At 41.7% G+C, this 18653-nt stretch overlaps 2 protein-coding genes and 2 long non-coding RNA genes across 4 annotated transcripts in view; 2 read left to right on the top strand and 2 right to left on the bottom strand.

The window, feature by feature from the left end:
• Window positions 1–1780: 1780 nt before the first annotated feature.
• Window positions 1781–18653, bottom strand: part of LOC146493661 (uncharacterized) — a 534640-nt gene continuing 517767 nt past the window's right edge. The window contains exon 2 of the long non-coding RNA XR_014872009.1: window positions 1781–1837. This is a non-coding gene — a long non-coding RNA (uncharacterized LOC146493661). The remainder of the gene's footprint in view (window positions 1838–18653) is intronic.
• On the top strand, window positions 5433–6364 carry LOC146493662 (uncharacterized). The gene is made up of 2 exons (XR_014872019.1): window positions 5433–5571; window positions 6132–6364. It is a non-coding gene; the product is annotated as an uncharacterized LOC146493662 (long non-coding RNA).
• Window positions 6501–9053, bottom strand: LOC146493663 (uncharacterized). Its single transcript, XM_085149102.1, has 3 exons — window positions 8149–9053; window positions 7486–7575; window positions 6501–7313 (listed from the first exon to the last, which is right to left on the bottom strand). The coding sequence occupies exons 1-3, from the start codon at window positions 8273–8275 to the stop codon at window positions 7054–7056; spliced, it is 477 nt and encodes a 158-aa protein (XP_085005228.1). The 5' UTR covers window positions 8276–9053; the 3' UTR covers window positions 6501–7053.
• Window positions 9069–11256, top strand: LOC146493664 (uncharacterized). Its single transcript, XM_085149101.1, has 4 exons — window positions 9069–9580; window positions 9719–9970; window positions 10545–10634; window positions 10807–11256. Exons 1-4 carry the CDS (start codon window positions 9451–9453, stop codon window positions 11064–11066), a joined length of 732 nt encoding a protein of 243 aa, XP_085005227.1. The 5' UTR covers window positions 9069–9450; the 3' UTR covers window positions 11067–11256.

Raw genomic sequence — 18653 nt, forward strand, 5'->3', positions numbered from 1 at the left:
CTTTTGGACAAGAGGGCGATGTTGTCAGTTTCAAGCTAACGCAAGAAACTGTTAATCAAACTCTTAATCAAAAAGCTATTTTAAATTATTCTTATTCACCTCAGCAGGTAGCACCGTCATGTTTGTTTTTCCACGCAAAAGTTGTAGCTGTAGATTATCATTATTATTATTAGTTTTTCTTGGTTGAGTTTTAGTCTGGTTTGTTTTTTCTATGCTTTCTTGTCTATGTAAGTCCCCCTTGTGTGTCTCTCCTTTGTGTCCCTCTCTCGCTCCCTCTGTCTCTTGTGTCAAGCTTGTGTGTCCCAGTTCATGTAGCTCCATTTTTCCTCTTTTATTTTGAAAGTCTTGTCTCTATGTTCATTGTGCTTAGCTTTACTTTCTCTGTGGCTTCATGATTATTTGTATCAGCTGCGTTTCCGCAGGTGTATCAACTTCCCTTATTACCCTTCTATGTATTTAAGTCCTCTGTCTTCCTCTGTTCCGTGTCGGTCTGTCTGCTTATCTCGCGTCATGTCACAGTAAGTTTCAGGATTGTTTTCACGCATCTGTTCAGGTTCATGTTTCGAGTCATAGTTTTCACAGGTGCCGAATCAGGTACACGTCACGGTCATGTCAATGTTTTCATGTTGAGTTTAGTTTATCCCAGTTCAAGTTTTAGTATTGTTGTGTCCTTGTTTCATCTCACCTTGTTTTTATGTTTTGGATGCCAGCTAGTAAACGGCTCTCTTTTGGTTAAAACTTCAGTTGATCTCTCTAGTGTCTGGTTTTGGGTCTGTTTCACAAACACACCGGCATACCCCACCGTGACAGAACACTATAATAAACCACCAAGTGGCAGTAAAACATAAAATAGTGCACCGCAAACCAGAAACTGAGAATGTTTGTCTTCAAAGTATAAGTTGTGTCTAACTGGTGAAACCAGCATCTGTCATAAGGCAAACTTGATCAAGGTGAACATTCTCACTTTAATACTTAATTGTATGAATTGTATTCATAGTTTATATAGTAAGGTAAAGACCCTACTTGTTTGCATCTACAAAACTATCTATGGGTGACTGCATGAATAACAACCCAAGCAATCACAGGAGTCAATGCCTCTTTGCAACCAATTGCATCTTCTGATTATCAGCAACCCGGAGCCAGGTAATATGTATTTTTCACTAGGAACTGATGGTTACCTGTGGGTGACTTACTGGTCTCCAGGTCAGTGTGACTTAGACCTAACAAAATCACAGTATAACTATTTGATTAATAACTATCAGGTGATTTCTACATCTGTGTGTTCTCAGAAAAGAGGAAGCTGTTAGTTGCTAAATAAGTTTATCACACAAGAGTTCATGTGAAAAGTTACGTAGACATGTGGATTGCTTAGTGATCAATAAAAAGAGCACATTTCATGTAGCTGATCACACAGGGGATTTAGGCTAGAAATGCATTAGATTAAAATGTTACGGAAATATATGTGATCACAGCAAGATTTTACTTGTGAGGATCACAATGTTTGACTTTGAACCATTTGACTTTGAACCATTTAAAAGGTCTTTGCCTGCATGGCAAAGACCTTTTAAAAACTTGCAATTGCCCTCTATGATAGGGTTGGTGTCACAACGGGACTGAACGGACTCACGCGCAGGCTCTAGGTCTTGAAAGCACAAGAGTCTTTATTACGATACACCAGGTGATTATTTACAAAAGTGAGGGGAAAGCCAGGCTCCAGGGGTCCACACACGAATGGGAAAGACGCCGAAAGTCACACACACACACACACTCCGTCCACTCCTCACGCTCCTCTTCACACTCCAATCGCTCAGGTAACACAGGGGTTGGTCCAGGGAATCTGTACACAGAGACACGAAGGGATTATAAGGCAAATCGCTGAGAAAACACTCTAGAAGTAACTGAGCTGGGGTTACACTGACGAGGGTCGGCAACGGTCCAGCGACGAGAAACACAGAGCTGCCATCTTATAAAGGAGCTGGAACACCACAGGTGCGTGATTGCGACCAGGTGCGTGGGCCAAAGGCAGGAGCCCACAGGTGAGCTCCGCCCAGGCAGAGGGAGGAGGGAAAGAGGGGAAGGGAGAGAGCAGGAACAAAAGAATATAAAAACATATGTAGCCATACTGAGCCGACCGGGTAGGCACAGGGACCCTGACAGTTGGACTTTCTTTTTTATGTGCCACTATCTGAAAATATTGGATTCGTGTTATTTATAAGTTAGAATCTTTCATCTCAGGATATTTTAGTAATTTAGGGTAAGTATCATAGTGCATGCATGTATTTGATGTATACTATCTGATGTTGAGCTGTGGCTTTTAAAAGTAAGTATTTTGTTATATATAGCATTGTGTCTGAAGCTGATTGATACTGACACAGGTCTATGCTTGCTATCATTTATAGCTATTGTACACATGTTTAAATTTGATGAGAGTGCTGTACTGATAGACCAAAAGGGCAAATAAAAATGTAGATTTAATAATAATATTATATAATATTATAATAATATTATAATAATAATTATAATAATATTTGCATTTACTGGAAAGTCATACTTCACAATTTCAACCTGGCCATTAAAGGTCAAAAAGCAAAACTATGGCAGCATGCTTTGGTTAAAAATGGACAAATCTTTAAAAAGCATAGCATAATTTCATATTATCACCAGAAAATGTTTTGTAGGTGTGAGAAGTTAACTTTTACAGCTAACATCAGTGAGTGCTGGAGGAATCCCAACACATTATACGACTGCTTATAGTGCCCAAAATGCCTATTTACCACTACGTAAAACAAACTTTACACTACAAGCACAAACAAGCACCGAGTGTGTTTACGCTTAGACACTTCCCAGCTATTTCTTTCTATTCATAATGTATCCAGCTGTGTAACTAATGGAGGAGAAAGCAACTTACCTGTTTTTTGTGCAGATGGGTTTTATGAGGCGCTGCTGAGGGACTCTCCCATTCTCACATGGCACTTCAAAAGATGAGGCCATTAGAACTTGGCAGAGAACATGATACATCCTTACCCTAATTTGTTTAGTCCAGGGATTAAATTAACTCATCTAAGAGCTCATTTGCAAAGGAGAGGATTAAGTCCTACCCTCTCTCTGGTGTTTTCTAGTGTCACCTTGGGTGGAATTTCCTCTAAATGTGGTGCAAAATGATCAATACCATGAGTAGTGTAAAATGGCAGGTGACATCTTCTGAAGGGGAGTGAAGTGAAGTGATAATGGATCCCACAATGCATCTCATACCAGAGGGCTTGTCAGTAGCCTCTTCCTCGGATCCCTCCTGCGGTCTGCGCAAGGTGTATCATATCAGATGATTGTTTTCAATGTGACTTTGATTGATATCAGATCCACGGTGTTGTCTAGTTCACTGACCAGAAGCTGGCTCTTATGGGGTATCACTTACCTGCGAGTCACCACATTACCGTCCCTACAACTCCACTTTGATGCAGGTAATGGCACCACAATATCTCTCATCTGCTCCGTCTGCCCATCCAGAATGTGTCATGTTCTGTAGATCAAAGGAAGTGAAGTAGTCACTCAATTTTGACAGATCAATACACCCCTCAGGAATGTGTCCTGCAGCATGACAGCTCAAGTATCAGCTGCTTCTCGCCATCATTCTTCTTTCATTTTCTCTTCCATTTCCTGTCCTTTTTTTAGTCACAAATGGTAGAAGCTGGCTCTACTGAGGTTTGACTTGCTTCAGTGACAGTAAAAAGCTGTGCAGAAAGCGAAGCATATGAGGGGTGACTGCAATGTTACAGGGGAAAAAAATCAAAAACCATACCTTTGGCTTATCTCCACTTCAAGACCATTTTTTATACCTCTGCACCCTTTTCAGCATGGCTGCCATTTATTTGAGGAAGAATTCCCATTATAGCCATGTGTTCTCGTACTTCTATTATGGAGAACAAGTACACGGGTATTTCATCTTGTGTGCCAAAACATTCCTTCAACTTGATGTTTTTATTTTTTGGAAGTGGACAAAGTTAAAGGGAGGAAAATCTGGCAAAGGGAACTAATGGCAGGTGAGAAATGCAGTGATATGGGCAAAAAAAAAAGGATCTATGCCAGCACACAATGGCACGCTAGAAGGCATCCCAATTCTGATCATTTCTGTCGAATGTTCTCCCCAGACACTAGTAGTGTGTGTGACGATCTCACCCTGAGGGACAGATTCACAGTACAAAATGTCAAGAAAAAAGAATGTGAATCCTCCTGGTCCAACTTTTCACCTGAAATGGCAATTTAAGCTCAGAAACTGTGGATCCTTTTACTAAAGTGCTTGGTCGTACCCAGGCTCTCGTTAGTGACAATGACTGTTCACAAAAACAAATACAGATGAAACTGATGTTTGCTCTCTACACAAAACTGAAGTCTGCGGTGAGAACACAGAGAACATGGTGCAAGTGGTCAAAATGCAATGTACTGGGAGTACATGTACTATTCAGATCAGTTCAATTCAATTTATTTATATAGCACCAAATCACAATAACAGTTGCCTCAAGGTGCTTTATATTGTAAGGTAAAGATCCTACAATAATACAAAGAAAACCCCCAAATCAAATGACCCCCTATGAGCAAGCAGTTGCTGACAGTGGGGAAAGAAAAACAGGAAGCAACCTCCTACAGAAGAGAGGAAGGAGAGAGTCACAGATTAACAATAACTAATGATTAAATGCAAAATTGTGTAAGAAGAAGAAACAGTGCATCGTGGGAACACCCCAGCAGCCTAGGCCGATTGCAGCATGACCAAAGGATCAGGATCAGCTGTCAATCCAAACTGTGTGTTATCAGAAAGGAAAGTTTTAAACCTAATCTTAAAAGAAGACAGGGTGTCTGTCCCCCAGCTTCAAACTGTGAGCTGGTTCTGCAGAAGATGGACCTGAAAGCTGAAGCCTCTACTTTTAAATGTAATAGGAATCAAAACTAAGCCAGCAGTCTGAGTTTAAATGCAATTCTGGATTTAACAAGAATTTACAGGGTCAAAATGACCCAGCGTACAAGTACAATAACTTCAGTTTTATCTGAATTTGGAAGCAGAAAAATAACGGTGTGTTCACACCGAACGCGATGGACGCGAACAAAAACGCCCCAAACGCCCCTAATTTGACGCGTGCACATTCGCGTCTCAACGCGTGTCCAAGAAAAATCCATCGCGCTTCAAAATATGATATTTTGACGCGCGTGAACCGGAAATGTGGGAGGGATGTGGGAGGAAGTTGTGCCAGACCGGTATCTTTGCAAGATGGCAGCTGTCGAGTTAGCGCTTGAAGAGAGAGTCTCCCTTCTCTATGTACTGTGGAGAGCAGAGCAGCGGCGTAAAAGACGCCCTCGCCCTACCTGGGTCCATCAGGTCCTCCAGAGGCATGAGCAGTTTGGTGAGTTTCACCATTTGCTCCAGGAGCTGCGCCTGGATGACGGCCGATTCCAGCGACATCACCGTCTTTCACTCGGCCAGTTTGAGGACCTGCTTCCCCGGGTCGGTCCCAGAATCGCCCGCCTAGACACCAATTACAGGCGCTCAATCCCACCTGCAGAGCGCCTGTCCATCTGCCTGAGGTTAGTAAAAGTATTTAATACGGTAGTCCTTTATTGATACCTGTGCTAATACATGCTAAACCATCCATTTATACACTGCTAACATGGACGTGCTATGCTAACAGTGAATGCTCTCGGTTTTTACTGATAGCAAACTGTGGTACGGAGACGACTGTTTATAATATTTCTAGTGATACTCAGAAGGTCTCATCAAGTCCCGATTTAATTCGATTTATGCTGTTATCAGTGTTTGAATGATAGCATGTCTGTGGTGTCATATCAATGTATGCGCTCGGTGTTTGCTGATATCAAACTGTAGCATTAGGACCACTGAGTTAACCTTTGTAGTGATACTCACTCCTTTTTATTTAGACCTGGTTTAATTCTGGGATAGTTGAATATTTGTATATAATCACCGCAGACTGTTTTAGATTATATCTAATATATATCATGTAATTATCCTTATAATTACAAAAGGTTTTATGTAAGATTTATGTTTTGCAATTTGTAATTTTGGAATTTCAATAATGTATTTTGTAACTGCAGTACACATAATACTCATTTTAAACAATTTTGTCCAGGTTCCTTGCCAGCAAACAACTCCTCCAGAGAGGCTGTCCTGGTGAGGGAGAAATTCATGGCTCACTTCTCGGTGGAGGGAGCTGTGTCTTGGCAACCAAAGGAGTAGCCTGTTTGAAGTCCGAGTGACTTCCCCACAACGGCTCTTTTAAGAGCCACCCACAAACCTCTAAAGAGTGTTCCTGTCTTTTTAAATTTTTCTTAATAAATGGAGCTCTACTCCAAAATAAACTAACCTCTTTTTACTCTCTTAAATAACTTGTCTTCACTATGTTCCTATATACAGTGTGGTGCAAAAGTTTGGGCAACCTTATTAATAGTCATTATTTTCCTGTATGAATCACTGTTACAATGAAAAATGTCACTTACATATATCATATAGGAGACACACACATTGATATACACTAAATATTTACTTCCAGGCTTCATTTCTCTTTTTTTGTGTTGCCAATTTATGCACCTGCTTGATTTAAACAGTTATTGCACACTTTCTGTAAACTGCATTTCACTTCTCAAATATCACTGTGTGTGTCTCCTATATGATATATTTGACTATTTTTATTGTGACAACCAATGATTTGTACAAGAAAATAATTACTTTTCACAATGTTGCCCAAACTTTTGCATCCCACTGTATTATTATGTTTTGTCATTAGTATAATATGAAATAAATTCTACTTGTGTCAAGTCGGGTGCCAATATTTGCTGTGTAGTAGAACAGAGACATTTTGTCATTATAAATGTTTATTTGAAAAAATATAAATTCATTAACAAAAACATTTATCATAAATATATGAAATGTAACTATTTACAGAGAGACAGGAATAAAAAGGACCCAGCTTGGAGTGGAAGAGCCTCAGGGAGAAGGAGGAGAAAAATAAGAACATTGTTTCTGCCCTGGAGAGCTGCTGCCTTATCAGAAAACTACTGATCATTAGGGTCCAATGTTTCCAAATTTAACACAGCTGTGCTGTTTTCAAAAACTAATTTATAAATTTGAAATTTCACGAATTCTCGTGTCTGAGGCGGCATGCTCTCCAGAGCAGGAACAAGGCCGAGGAGGAAATGTTCAGTTGGAGACGGGCGTGGCCTCTTTAGGGACTCCAGGATGGCCAGCTCCACCGCCGATGGACCGTCCTGGGACCCGTCCCTCGCCCGCCTTCGAGCTGTCCTCCTCTGTGGGCCTGTAAAACACAGCACAAAACAACACAAAGTAATGAGAAGGCTGCTACTAGATTTTCATTTTCAAAATTGAAAAAAAAACATGATATAAACAGATTGGTTGTAGATATTTAGTAAAGGTGATCACAAGGGAATTCAAGCAAGTAAAAAGCTGTCAGTGCTTGATGTTCATACCTGTGGGTGCAGCAGCAGGAGCTGAGGGACCAGGGACTGGGGAGCCAGGAGAAGAGACAGCTGAGGACTCTGCTGCATGATTACTTGACTCTATCAAGACAATATTAGATGTTAACAGGTTGAAGACAATAGTCATAGAGAATATTATATTATTATATACTTATTATTATTATTATATACAGTGGTCTCTCATTTATTGCAGCACATGAACAGTAGTCACAGTTCTCACAAGTTGATTCTCAAAGTGAAAACCTTTGTCGATTTTAAAACGTAAAAGTATTATGCCGCGCTTTTTCTCCGTCTGCGGCGCCACTTTTGTGCGCCTTTTTTGCTCCCGGTGCAGGTGTGTATTTCCGAATGAGGCTCATAGTTATGAGTGTTTTTGTGCTGTTTTTTTCTATTGGACGTGATGGTTATCAAAACCAAACATGATAAGTTTGGCAAGCGCAGGAGACACGACATGGAGGAGATTTGTCATTTGGGCTGCAGAATGCAATGCGCATTGTTGAAAGCTGTACGGTGCAATAAAAAAATCAGCGAAAAGGCGAGGCAGTGACGGATGAACAGCGGGACTACTGTATACTGTTTATTAATAAACAAAATATGTTCCTGTATGACAACACGCATAAATTAACTGCCTACATTAACTCTATGTAAACATACCTTCTGACTGACACTCCCCTGCTGCCTCTTCGGGCTGTCCCTGGTCCTCGGGGGAGAAGTTCTCCACGGTCCGCACCATATTACCGCTAGTCTCCCGCGGGGTGAGGAAGGGGTCCAGAAACCCCATGACCGCGAAGAACTTCCATCTTCTCCCCGATCCTGCTGCAGACCCACTCCTCTTCTCCTTCTCTGCCTTCTTCTCCTTATTATAAGTGTCCCTGAGGCTCTTCCACTTTCTCCTGCAGATGTCCTCTGAATAAACGCATTATCTTGTTAGCGGAAAGGTATTTGTACATCAGTGGGAAAATAGCGGGACAGTAGGCGGGCTTGCTAGCTTTTGCGCGGGTTCATCGGGTCAGTCTGAAAATTAAAAAGAAGAAGGAATGAACTTACCAGGTTGCCCGATCTCCTCACTTATGTGTCTCCAAGCTAGGTCCTTTTTATTCCTGTCTCGGTAAAAGTAGTAGCTAGCATCGTATAGCTCCGGGTGATTAGCCACGGCACTGATTAGCTTTTCCTCCATACTGAATGAAGAATGAAGGGCTTTGGCTGGATCTGCCCCTTTGACCTAGGTCAGAGCCACGTCACCAGGCTCCTGATTGGTTGTCGCGGCGCGATTTGACGCTGGAGTTCAGATTTTTCCAACTCGAGCGGTAGACGCGAAACGCGCGTATGCACAAAATGCAACACAAAAACTCACGCGCGTGGTTTTATTCGCGAGTCAAACGCGCCAGACGCGCTACACTGACGCGCGTTTCACGCGTTTTGGCGTTTTCGCGACGCAAATCTGCTTCCGAATTTTCGCGGGACCCGCAATCGCGCGTCATCGCGCTTTTCCATTGACTTTACATGTAAACCTGACGCTCTATTCGCGTCCATCGCGTTCGGTGTGAACACACCGTAAGAGGTCATCCAGGTCTTTAACGGTGTGTTCACACCGAACGCGATGGACGCGAATAGAGCGTCAGGTTTACATGTAAAGTCAATGGAAAAGCGCGATGACGCGCGATTGCGGGTCCCGCGAAAATTCGGAAGCAGATTTGCGTCGCGAAAACGCCAAAACTCGTGAAACGCGCGTCAGTGTAGCGCGTCTGGCGCGTTTGACTCGCGAATAAAACCACGCGCGTGAGTTTTTGTGTTGCATTTTGTGCATACGCGCGTTTCGCGTCTACCGCTCGAGTTGGAAAAATCTGAACTCCAGCGTCAAATCGCGCCGCGACAACCAATCAGGAGCCTGGTGACGTGGCTCTGACCTAGGTCAAAGGGGCAGATCCAGCCAAAGCCGTTCATTCTTCATTCAGTATGGAGGAAAAGCTAATCAGTGCCGTGGCTAATCACCCGGAGCTATACGATGCTAGCTACTACTTTTACCGAGACAGGAATAAAAAGGACCTAGCTTGGAGACACATAAGTGAGGAGATCGGGCAACCTGGTAAGTTCATTCCTTCTTTTTAATTTTCAGACTGACCCGATGAACCCGCGCAAAAGCTAGCAAGCCCGCCTACTGTCCCGCTATTTTCCCACTGATGTACAAATACCTTTCCGCTAACAAGATAATGCGTTTATTCAGAGGACATCTGCAGGAGAAAGTGGAAGAGCCTCAGGGACACTTATAATAAGGAGAAGAAGACAGAGAAGGAGAAGAGGAGTGGGTCTGCAGCAGGATCGGGGAGAAGATGGAAGTTCTTCGCGGTCATGGGGTTTCTGGACCCCTTCCTCACCCCGCGGGAGACTAGCGGTAATATGGTGCGGACCGTGGAGAACTTCTCCCCCGAGGACCAGGGACAGCCCGAAGAGGCAGCAGGGGAGTGTCAGTCAGAAGGTATGTTTACATTGAGTTAATGTAGGCAGTTAATTTATGCGTGTTGTCATACAGGAACATATTTTGTTTATTAATAAACAGTATACAGTAGTCCCGCTGTTCATCCGTCACTGCCTCGCCTTTTCGCTGATTTTTTTTATTGCACCGTACAGCTTTCAACAATGCGCATTGCATTCTGCAGCCCAAATGACAAATCTCCTCCATGTCGTGTCTCCTGCGCTTGCCAAACTTATCATGTTTGGTTTTGATAACCATCACGTCCAATAGAAAAAAACAGCACAAAAACACTCATAACTATGAGCCTCATTCGGAAATACACACCTGCACCGGGAGCAAAAAAGGCGCACAAAAGTGGCGCCGCAGACGGAGAAAAAGCGCGGCATAATACTTTTACGTTTTAAAATCGACAAAGGTTTTCACTTTGAGAATCAACTTGTGAGAACTGTGACTACTGTTCATGTGCTGCAATAAATGAGAGACCACTGTATATAATAATAATAATAAGTATATAATAATATAATATTCTCTATGACTATTGTCTTCAACCTGTTAACATCTAATATTGTCTTGATAGAGTCAAGTAATCATGCAGCAGAGTCCTCAGCTGTCTCTTCTCCTGGCTCCCCAGTCCCTGGTCCCTCAGCTACTGCTGCTGCACCCACAGGTATGAACATCAAGCACTGACAGCTTTTTACTTGCTTGAATTCCCTTGTGATCACCTTTACTAAATATCTACAACCAATCTGTTTATATCATGTTTTTTTTTCAATTTTGAAAATGAAAATCTAGTAGCAGCCTTCTCATTACTTTGTGTTGTTTTGTGCTGTGTTTTACAGGCCCACAGAGGAGGACAGCTCGAAGGCGGGCGAGGGACGGGTCCCAGGACGGTCCATCGGCGGTGGAGCTGGCCATCCTGGAGTCCCTAAAGAGGCCACGCCCGTCTCCAACTGAACATTTCCTCCTCGGCCTTGTTCCTGCTCTGGAGAGCATGCCGCCTCAGACACGAGAATTCGTGAAATTTCAAATTTATAAATTAGTTTTTGAAAACAGCACAGCTGTGTTAAATTTGGAAACATTGGACCCTAATGATCAGTAGTTTTCTGATGAGGCAGCAGCTCTCCAGGGCAGAAACAATGTTCTTATTTTTCTCCTCCTTCTCCCTGAGGCTCTTCCACTCCAAGCTGGGTCCTTTTTATTCCTGTCTCTCTGTAAATAGTTACATTTCATATATTTATGATAAATGTTTTTGTTAATGAATTTATATTTTTTCAAATAAACATTTATAATGACAAAATGTCTCTGTTCTACTACACAGCAAATATTGGCACCCGACTTGACACAAGTAGAATTTATTTCATATTATACTAATGACAAAACATACTAATACAGTGGGATGCAAAAGTTTGGGCAACATTGTGAAAAGTAATTATTTTCTTGTACAAATCATTGGTTGTCACAATAAAAATAGTCAAATATATCATATAGGAGACACACACAGTGATATTTGAGAAGTGAAATGCAGTTTACAGAAAGTGTGCAATAACTGTTTAAATCAAGCAGGTGCATAAATTGGCAACACAAAAAAAGAGAAATGAAGCCTGGAAGTAAATATTTAGTGTATATCAATGTGTGTCTCCTATATGATATATGTAAGTGACATTTTTCATTGTAACAGTGATTCATACAGGAAAATAATGACTATTAATAAGGTTGCCCAAACTTTTGCACCACACTGTATATAGGAACATAGTGAAGACAAGTTATTTAAGAGAGTAAAAAGAGGTTAGTTTATTTTGGAGTAGAGCTCCATTTATTAAGAAAAATTTAAAAAGACAGGAACACTCTTTAGAGGTTTGTGGGTGGCTCTTAAAAGAGCCGTTGTGGGGAAGTCACTCGGACTTCAAACAGGCTACTCCTTTGGTTGCCAAGACACAGCTCCCTCCGCCGAGAAGTGAGCCATGAATTTCTCCCTCACCAGGACAGCCTCTCTGGAGGAGTTGTTTGCTGGCAAGGAACCTGGACAAAATTGTTTAAAATGAGTATTATGTGTACTGCAGTTACAAAATACATTATTGAAATTCCAAAATTACAAATTGCAAAACATAAATCTTACATAAAACATTTTGTAATTATAAGGATAATTACATGATATATATTAGATATAATCTAAAACAGTCTGCGGTGATTATATACAAATATTCAACTATCCCAGAATTAAACCAGGTCTAAATAAAAAGGAGTGAGTATCACTACAAAGGTTAACTCAGTGGTCCTAATGCTACAGTTTGATATCAGCAAACACCGGGCGCATACATTGATATGACACCACAGCCATGCTATCATTCAAACACTGATAACAGCATAAATCGAATTAAATCGGGACTTGATGAGACCTTCTGAGTATCACTAGAAATATTATAAACAGTCGTCTCCGTACCACAGTTTGCTATCAGTAAAAACCGAGAGCATTCACTGTTAGCATAGCACGTCCATGTTAGCAGTGTATAAATGGATGGTTTAGCATGTATTAGCACAGGTATCAATAAAGGACTACCGTATTAAATACTTTTACTAACCTCAGGCAGATGGACAGGCGCTCTGCAGGTGGGATTGAGCGCCTGTAATTGGTGTCTAGGCGGGCGATTCTGGGACCGACCCGGGGAAGCAGGTCCTCAAACTGGCCGAGTGAAAGACAGTGATGTCGCTGGAATCGGCCGTCATCCAGGCGCAGCTCCTGGAGCAAATGGTGAAACTCACCAAACTGCTCATGCCTCTGGAGGACCTGATGGACCCAGGTAGGGCGAGGGCGTCTTTTACGCCGCTGCTCTGCTCTCCACAGTACATAGAGAAGGGAGACTCTCTCTTCAAGCGCTAACTCGACAGCTGCCATCTTGCAAAGATACCGGTCTGGCACAACTTCCTCCCACATCCCTCCCACATTTCCGGTTCACGCGCGTCAAAATATCATATTTTGAAGCGCGATGGATTTTTCTTGGACACGCGTTGAGACGCGAATGTGCACGCGTCAAATTAGGGGCGTTTGGGGCGTTTTTGTTCGCGTCCATCGCGTTCGGTGTGAACACACCGTAAGACATCCGTGCAACTTTACTAAATTATGTCCTCTGGCTTCATGGATAGATAAACCTGGAAATAGGAGCCATTCTGAAAGAAGTCTGAACATCTCCAAGATTATTTTGATTATCTTGAAGTGGTGATTGTCCAAATTTGTATCAGGTAACATTTTAGATTTTTATAGAGTTGTTGTATCTACCCATATGGAAAAGATATATATAAATCTTATAAAGTTTGTATTATAAAGTCTGTCTTGTGTGAAACTTGTATGAAAAGCATACAAGAGTGAAAACAGATATAAGATCCCTTGAAAAATTATATAAATGAAACTTGTATGTTTTGATTTACTCATGAAAGTGGCCACTTTCATGAGTAAATCATATAAGCCTTATATGATTCACTATATGAAGTAGGCCACATCTGATGCAAGTCTTTTATAAGTATTTTCTATTCTTTTCCATATGGGTAAAGGGAAGGGCAACGGGTATCGACTACAATGATCAGCAAACCATAACAATTTAGATGTTTGAAGGAGGTTCCACTTCCTCAGTTTGAAGAGTCAGATCATTATTTGACATTTCATAGCTACAGCTACTTTTTGTCAGAAATAAGAAACTGTAAAAGCAGTTTTAAATAGGACTGACAACAGAAACCAGAAATTTCAGGATGAATTAAATTAGACAAAAGAAAATGCTAACACGTTTATATTACGTTAATGACAAAAGATGAGATGATCACTAAATTCCTAAATGATAATTTATAGTACAAAAGCTTGGCATGCTTTAGATTCTTAAACGTAGTGTCACAAGGGAGGGATCTGACAAGTCTTGAAGTGATTCTACATCACTGCATCACTACAAGAAGAATTAGATATGAAACATCTCAAAGTCTCCCTCTCTCGATAGATGGATGGATAGATAGATAGATAGATAGAAAGTTGAATATTTACCGCGCCAGAATTAAATTAAAGAATTTAATGTGAAATAACTGCAAAAAAAGTTTTATCAGAAAAATTTTAAACTGAGTTAGATCATGCCTGACCACCTGCAAGGACAGATGCATCTACTGAGATGATGATTGCAGCCAGACGCAATGCAGTCACACAAACAAAGGCTCGCTGACAAAGTTCATAGAGAGGAAACGCTTGCGGATGTGAAAACTGTTCTACGCACCATCCTCTATACCAGTATCACTATAACCAAGGAGTTCATATATACCACTGACACAGTAATCCTAAAAGCACTTGGGTATAAAGTAGAGGATGGATGTAGTGAAAGCCCCCTGTGGAGAAAAAGGCTGGAATCCAAAATGAGAGAACCTAGAAGGATGCTAGTCAGCTAACAGAGGTATTTAATGGCAAAAGAGATATACCAGTAAAACAGAGGCCCAGAGAGTAAATTGTCTCCAAATATCCAACCAGGGTATTCTCCGGTTGGAGAGCGCAGATCCACTGAGCGCAGCACAAGCTAGCAAGACAGAAGCTAAGGCTCCAAGAAAAAAAAAATACAAGGGTAGACCCACTCAGAGCAGAGATGGAGCAATACTGGAAGAGCATCTGGGAAGGAAAAGATGTCACACAACACCGACGTCAAGTGGCTGGTCGACCTAACAGTAGACCACATCAACCTCCCAAAACAAGAAACAGTCCAGATCACAAAGACAGAGATTGTACAGTGAGAATGAAGAGCATCGGGCCCTGACGTAATCTATGCCTACTGCCTGAAGAAGCTAAAAACACTCCATGATTGCCTGGTAGCACAAATAAGGGGGTTGACTGGCTAACACAAGACAGAAGAATCCTTATCATGAATAATCCCCACAAAGGTATAACACCGCTGATCTAAGCAATCAATCAGTAGGTTCATGAGTCAACACATGAGCACCGCTAAGACTGGAAATAACACCAAAGGGTCAAACTATGTCCTGGTTGATAAAACAGTGCATTGGGACCAGTCCGTCCAACCTGAGCATCTACTGGATTAACTATTGAAAGCCTGTGACTTATTGCCCCACATATGGATACTGGAATGCTTGTCACTGCACAAGGTCAAGAACTGTGGGCTAATAACATTTATCAGGAACTTTGGAAAACAAAACTGGAGGTCAACCTAAAGGCAACCCAACAAGTCGCCATCAAGCCAGTCTCAAGCCAGCTCATGACTAAGAGCAGATATAGATTCTGGAGTGGAGTCACCATCAGCCACCTCCCGTCCATGGATGGCATCAACCTGTATGCAAGAGGTGAATGACTCACTGTTCCACCTCACCAGGACATAGATGCCACTGACATGAAAACTCACAATCCACAGAGGCTTCCACCCAAAGTCCAGCACCCTACACCTGTACCAGGAACAGAAAGAAGCGATGATTAATGAGTGTCAGAGACACAACTCAAGAGGAAACATGGAAAATGCCCCTCTAAGATAAGCTGCTCCAAGAGAAAAGGCAGCTGAAGACAGTGTGCAAGGACAGAAGGAGGAACTGTCATGGAAAGCCATGACAACCAGGGAACATCTGTGCCACATATGGATTACAAGTCCCAAGCTCCCAACGGGAGACACCGCCAAAGGTGGTCAGTGTTGGGAAGGTTACTTTTAAAATGTATTCCATTACAGAATACAGAATACATGCCCCAAAATGTATTCTGTAACGTATTCCGTTACGTTACTCAATGAGAGTAACATATTCTGAATACTTTGGATTACTTAATATATTACCATGCTGTTTACAACTACATGAATGTACTATTGCTGTGATTTATTACTGTTACTGAAGGTCCGCGGCTCCGAACCGTAGTAAAGGGACCTCTGGCTAATACGGTGGGTTCTGTGTCGGGCTAGTTCGGCTCGTAGCCGAAAACTAGCTTTACTTTGTTCTCTGGGTCAACTTTGCTAGCGAGAGACAGAGAGAGTTGTTGAAAGGCTGCTCCAACGGAACTTATTGTTTTTGGAGGAAAACACGAACACGGTGTACAGTCGAGTCTTAATAGCTTACTTACAACTGGGCTCGTCAGACACTCTTTTTGGCTGCAGTGGTTATTATTATATTTACATGCTTCCAGCTCCCGTTTTTGCTCGATGGACAGCTCGTACTTTTCCTTTTTCTCCCTCCCTCGCTCACAGACACATAACGGGTATGGCAGTCCATTCTCCCTGCAGCACGGACTACACTGCCTATGATGCTACATTCTTTAGAGCTATACCGGTAGCATTCTGCCTATTAGCTTAGCACAACAACAACAAAAAGGCCTCTCTCACCCAGGAAACACGCAGAGAGAGAGTGTCACCCTGTAACCACGGCAACTGTAACGCTGCCACCTGGAACAACAGAACGTAGCTGTCAAACAAAACCCAAACAGTCCTGACCCGCCACAATATGAAACAGGGAAGTACCGCCGTGTAATGCATTTATTTCAACAAAGTAACTGTATTCTAAATACAGTGTATACAATGTACAAATATATATATATATATATATATATATTAGGGGTGCAACGATACTCGTATCAATATTGAACCGTTCGATACAGTGCTTTCGGTTCGGTACGTATATGTATCGAACAATACAAAATTTTTAATTTATTTTATCAACTTTTCTTCTGACGATGCTGTCTGTGTTGAGAGCTCAGTGGATCTGCGTTCGACTACTCCACCTAGGCTGCACTGTCGAGCGCAGATCCACTGAGCGCAGCACAAGCTAGCAAGACAGAAGATAAGCTTGTTGCAACATGGCAAATTAAACCTCCCCCACCCTCATTCAGATCTGGCCTTCGGAACTATTTTGGTCTTCATGTGACGTATGACCCTGAAGGTAAGCGCGTCATGGACAAAAGTAAAACAGTATGTCGGATGTGCCACGCAATGCTCAATTACATTGGTGGGAACTAGTGTGTTAGCGCAGCTTGTTAACGTGTTGGCCGTCCAACCCCACGCACGGGGCGATCCGCGGTAGCTCGTTAATGGAGATTTGCCGTGTTATGGCGTTAACGTCATTTCAGATTAACGCTGACAGCACTAGTGGGAACAAAATGAATATGACTGCACATTTACGCCGACATCATCCTAGTGCAAAGACAAGTGGAAGCAGACAAAAACAACAAGCACGCATGCTACAAACTTTACCCGAGTCATTTAGACAGCCGTTAGCACATGATTCTCCTTATGGGGACCTGATATGTTTAATATGCTGCTGAGAATATAGCCCAGAAGAAGCGTATAGTATAGCTTTTATTTTGGAAAGAGCCATTTCTCTGTAATAGACTCTCTTTTCCAAAGATGAGTGATTCCTCAATCAGATAGATTTTTTTTTTTATTACTTTGTTGTTTCAGCAACATTAAATTTAAAAACTGTAATTTTGAGTTAAAATATATATTTATAATTTTAATAAATGACAAATTAAAAAAGCATGAACATTTTTTGTATCGAAAAAATATCGAACCGTGTCACCAAAGTATCGAACCGAACCGTGAACTTTGTGTATCATTGCACCCCTAAAAAAAAAAAAAAAATATATATATATATATATATATATATATATATATTCTGTCTGCTCATGTGTTCTCCATGACCCCACATTGCATCAGTCTTACTGAAGACAAGCATGCGTAAGCAGCAAATCAGCCATAGTATTCAGCTATCAGGCAATAAGAAGACGAGCATGCTGACCAAGCTGATATTATTACTAACAGGTTCTATTCAGGTTCTTCTCACAAATATAAAAATGGGCATTTTCTCAGGTATTAGAGGTGCATGTACAAATGAACAGCTGTGGTCAACAAAAACATGCTGTGATTCTTATCACCAGAAAATCCATGCAATTTGTGTAGGGGTAGCTTTTTTTTCTGTCAGCTCAATTTGCTGGATTTCCATAACCCCCCACCCCTGCTGTTCCACAGCCTCCGCTAACACCGGCTAGCAGGAAATAGGCATTCGATGCTTTTCTAGATGACTTCCTGAAAGAAATGAATCTCTCACAGAAAATGAGAACAATGAATAATGAAACGCTGGATGGGATGTGCCTGACCCATGCTATTCATACAACCTGTGCCATCTCTCAGAGCCAACTATGAAATTGAAGGTTGTGATCACAGGGCTGGAAAGAGCCATGGGCAGGACCATTAGAATGGAGGAAAACAAATAGGTTTTCTTGGATGCACATATAATCATTTGATTTAGGCTACATGTAGACCAGAGCGCCTCAGTATGAATAAATGCCACGTTTTGAAACTCTCAAACAGATTACATTTTTCTTGCTTCATTCATAACATCCCACGTGTCTTCTGGGAATAGCTGTGTTTTCAATCACAGCTTTGTTTGACAACTTTTCGAGGCAAACTGAAAATGTGTGATCTAAAACTTTCTGTACACTGCACTGTACAGTTTATGCCTTGAGTATAATTGGATGCAAAGTTCCTCAGGGAAGAATACAGTGAAAACAGAACAGACCATTTTCAGTCCGTGCAGCCACTTTACAGGAAGAAAAGTGTTTTAATGGCATTGTAACCCCACAGAGAAAATAATCCACCAATAAGAGAAAATACAGCCGTGCAGTGCCGCAAGAATGTCAGGCCCAGGAGGTATTTCAGGTTTTGAAAGCCTGCTTCTCTGCCTC

The sequence above is a fragment of the Neolamprologus multifasciatus genome, chromosome 22, assembly GCF_963576455.1.
Source record: "Neolamprologus multifasciatus chromosome 22, fNeoMul1.2, whole genome shotgun sequence".
NCBI classification, from domain to species: Eukaryota; Metazoa; Chordata; class Actinopteri; order Cichliformes; family Cichlidae; genus Neolamprologus; species Neolamprologus multifasciatus.

Bases quoted from the DNA above. Each gene is read 5' to 3' on its own strand.
- LOC146493663 (XM_085149102.1), bottom strand. From the start codon at position 8,275: ATGGGGTTTCTGGACCCCTTCCTCACCCCGCGGGAGACTAGCGGTAAT. The intron at 7,576-8,148 runs GTATGTTTACAT...TTGTCTTGATAG, and splicing joins AGGGGAGTGTCAGTCAGAAG to AGTCAAGTAATCATGCAGCA. The intron at 7,314-7,485 runs GTATGAACATCA...TGTGTTTTACAG, and splicing joins TCCTGCTGCTGCACCCACAG to GCCCACAGAGGAGGACAGCT.
- LOC146493664 (XM_085149101.1), top strand. From the start codon at position 9,451: ATGGAGGAAAAGCTAATCAGTGCCGTGGCTAATCACCCGGAGCTATAC. The intron at 9,581-9,718 runs GTAAGTTCATTC...GCGTTTATTCAG, and splicing joins TGAGGAGATCGGGCAACCTG to AGGACATCTGCAGGAGAAAG. The intron at 10,635-10,806 runs GTATGAACATCA...TGTGTTTTACAG, and splicing joins TACTGCTGCTGCACCCACAG to GCCCACAGAGGAGGACAGCT.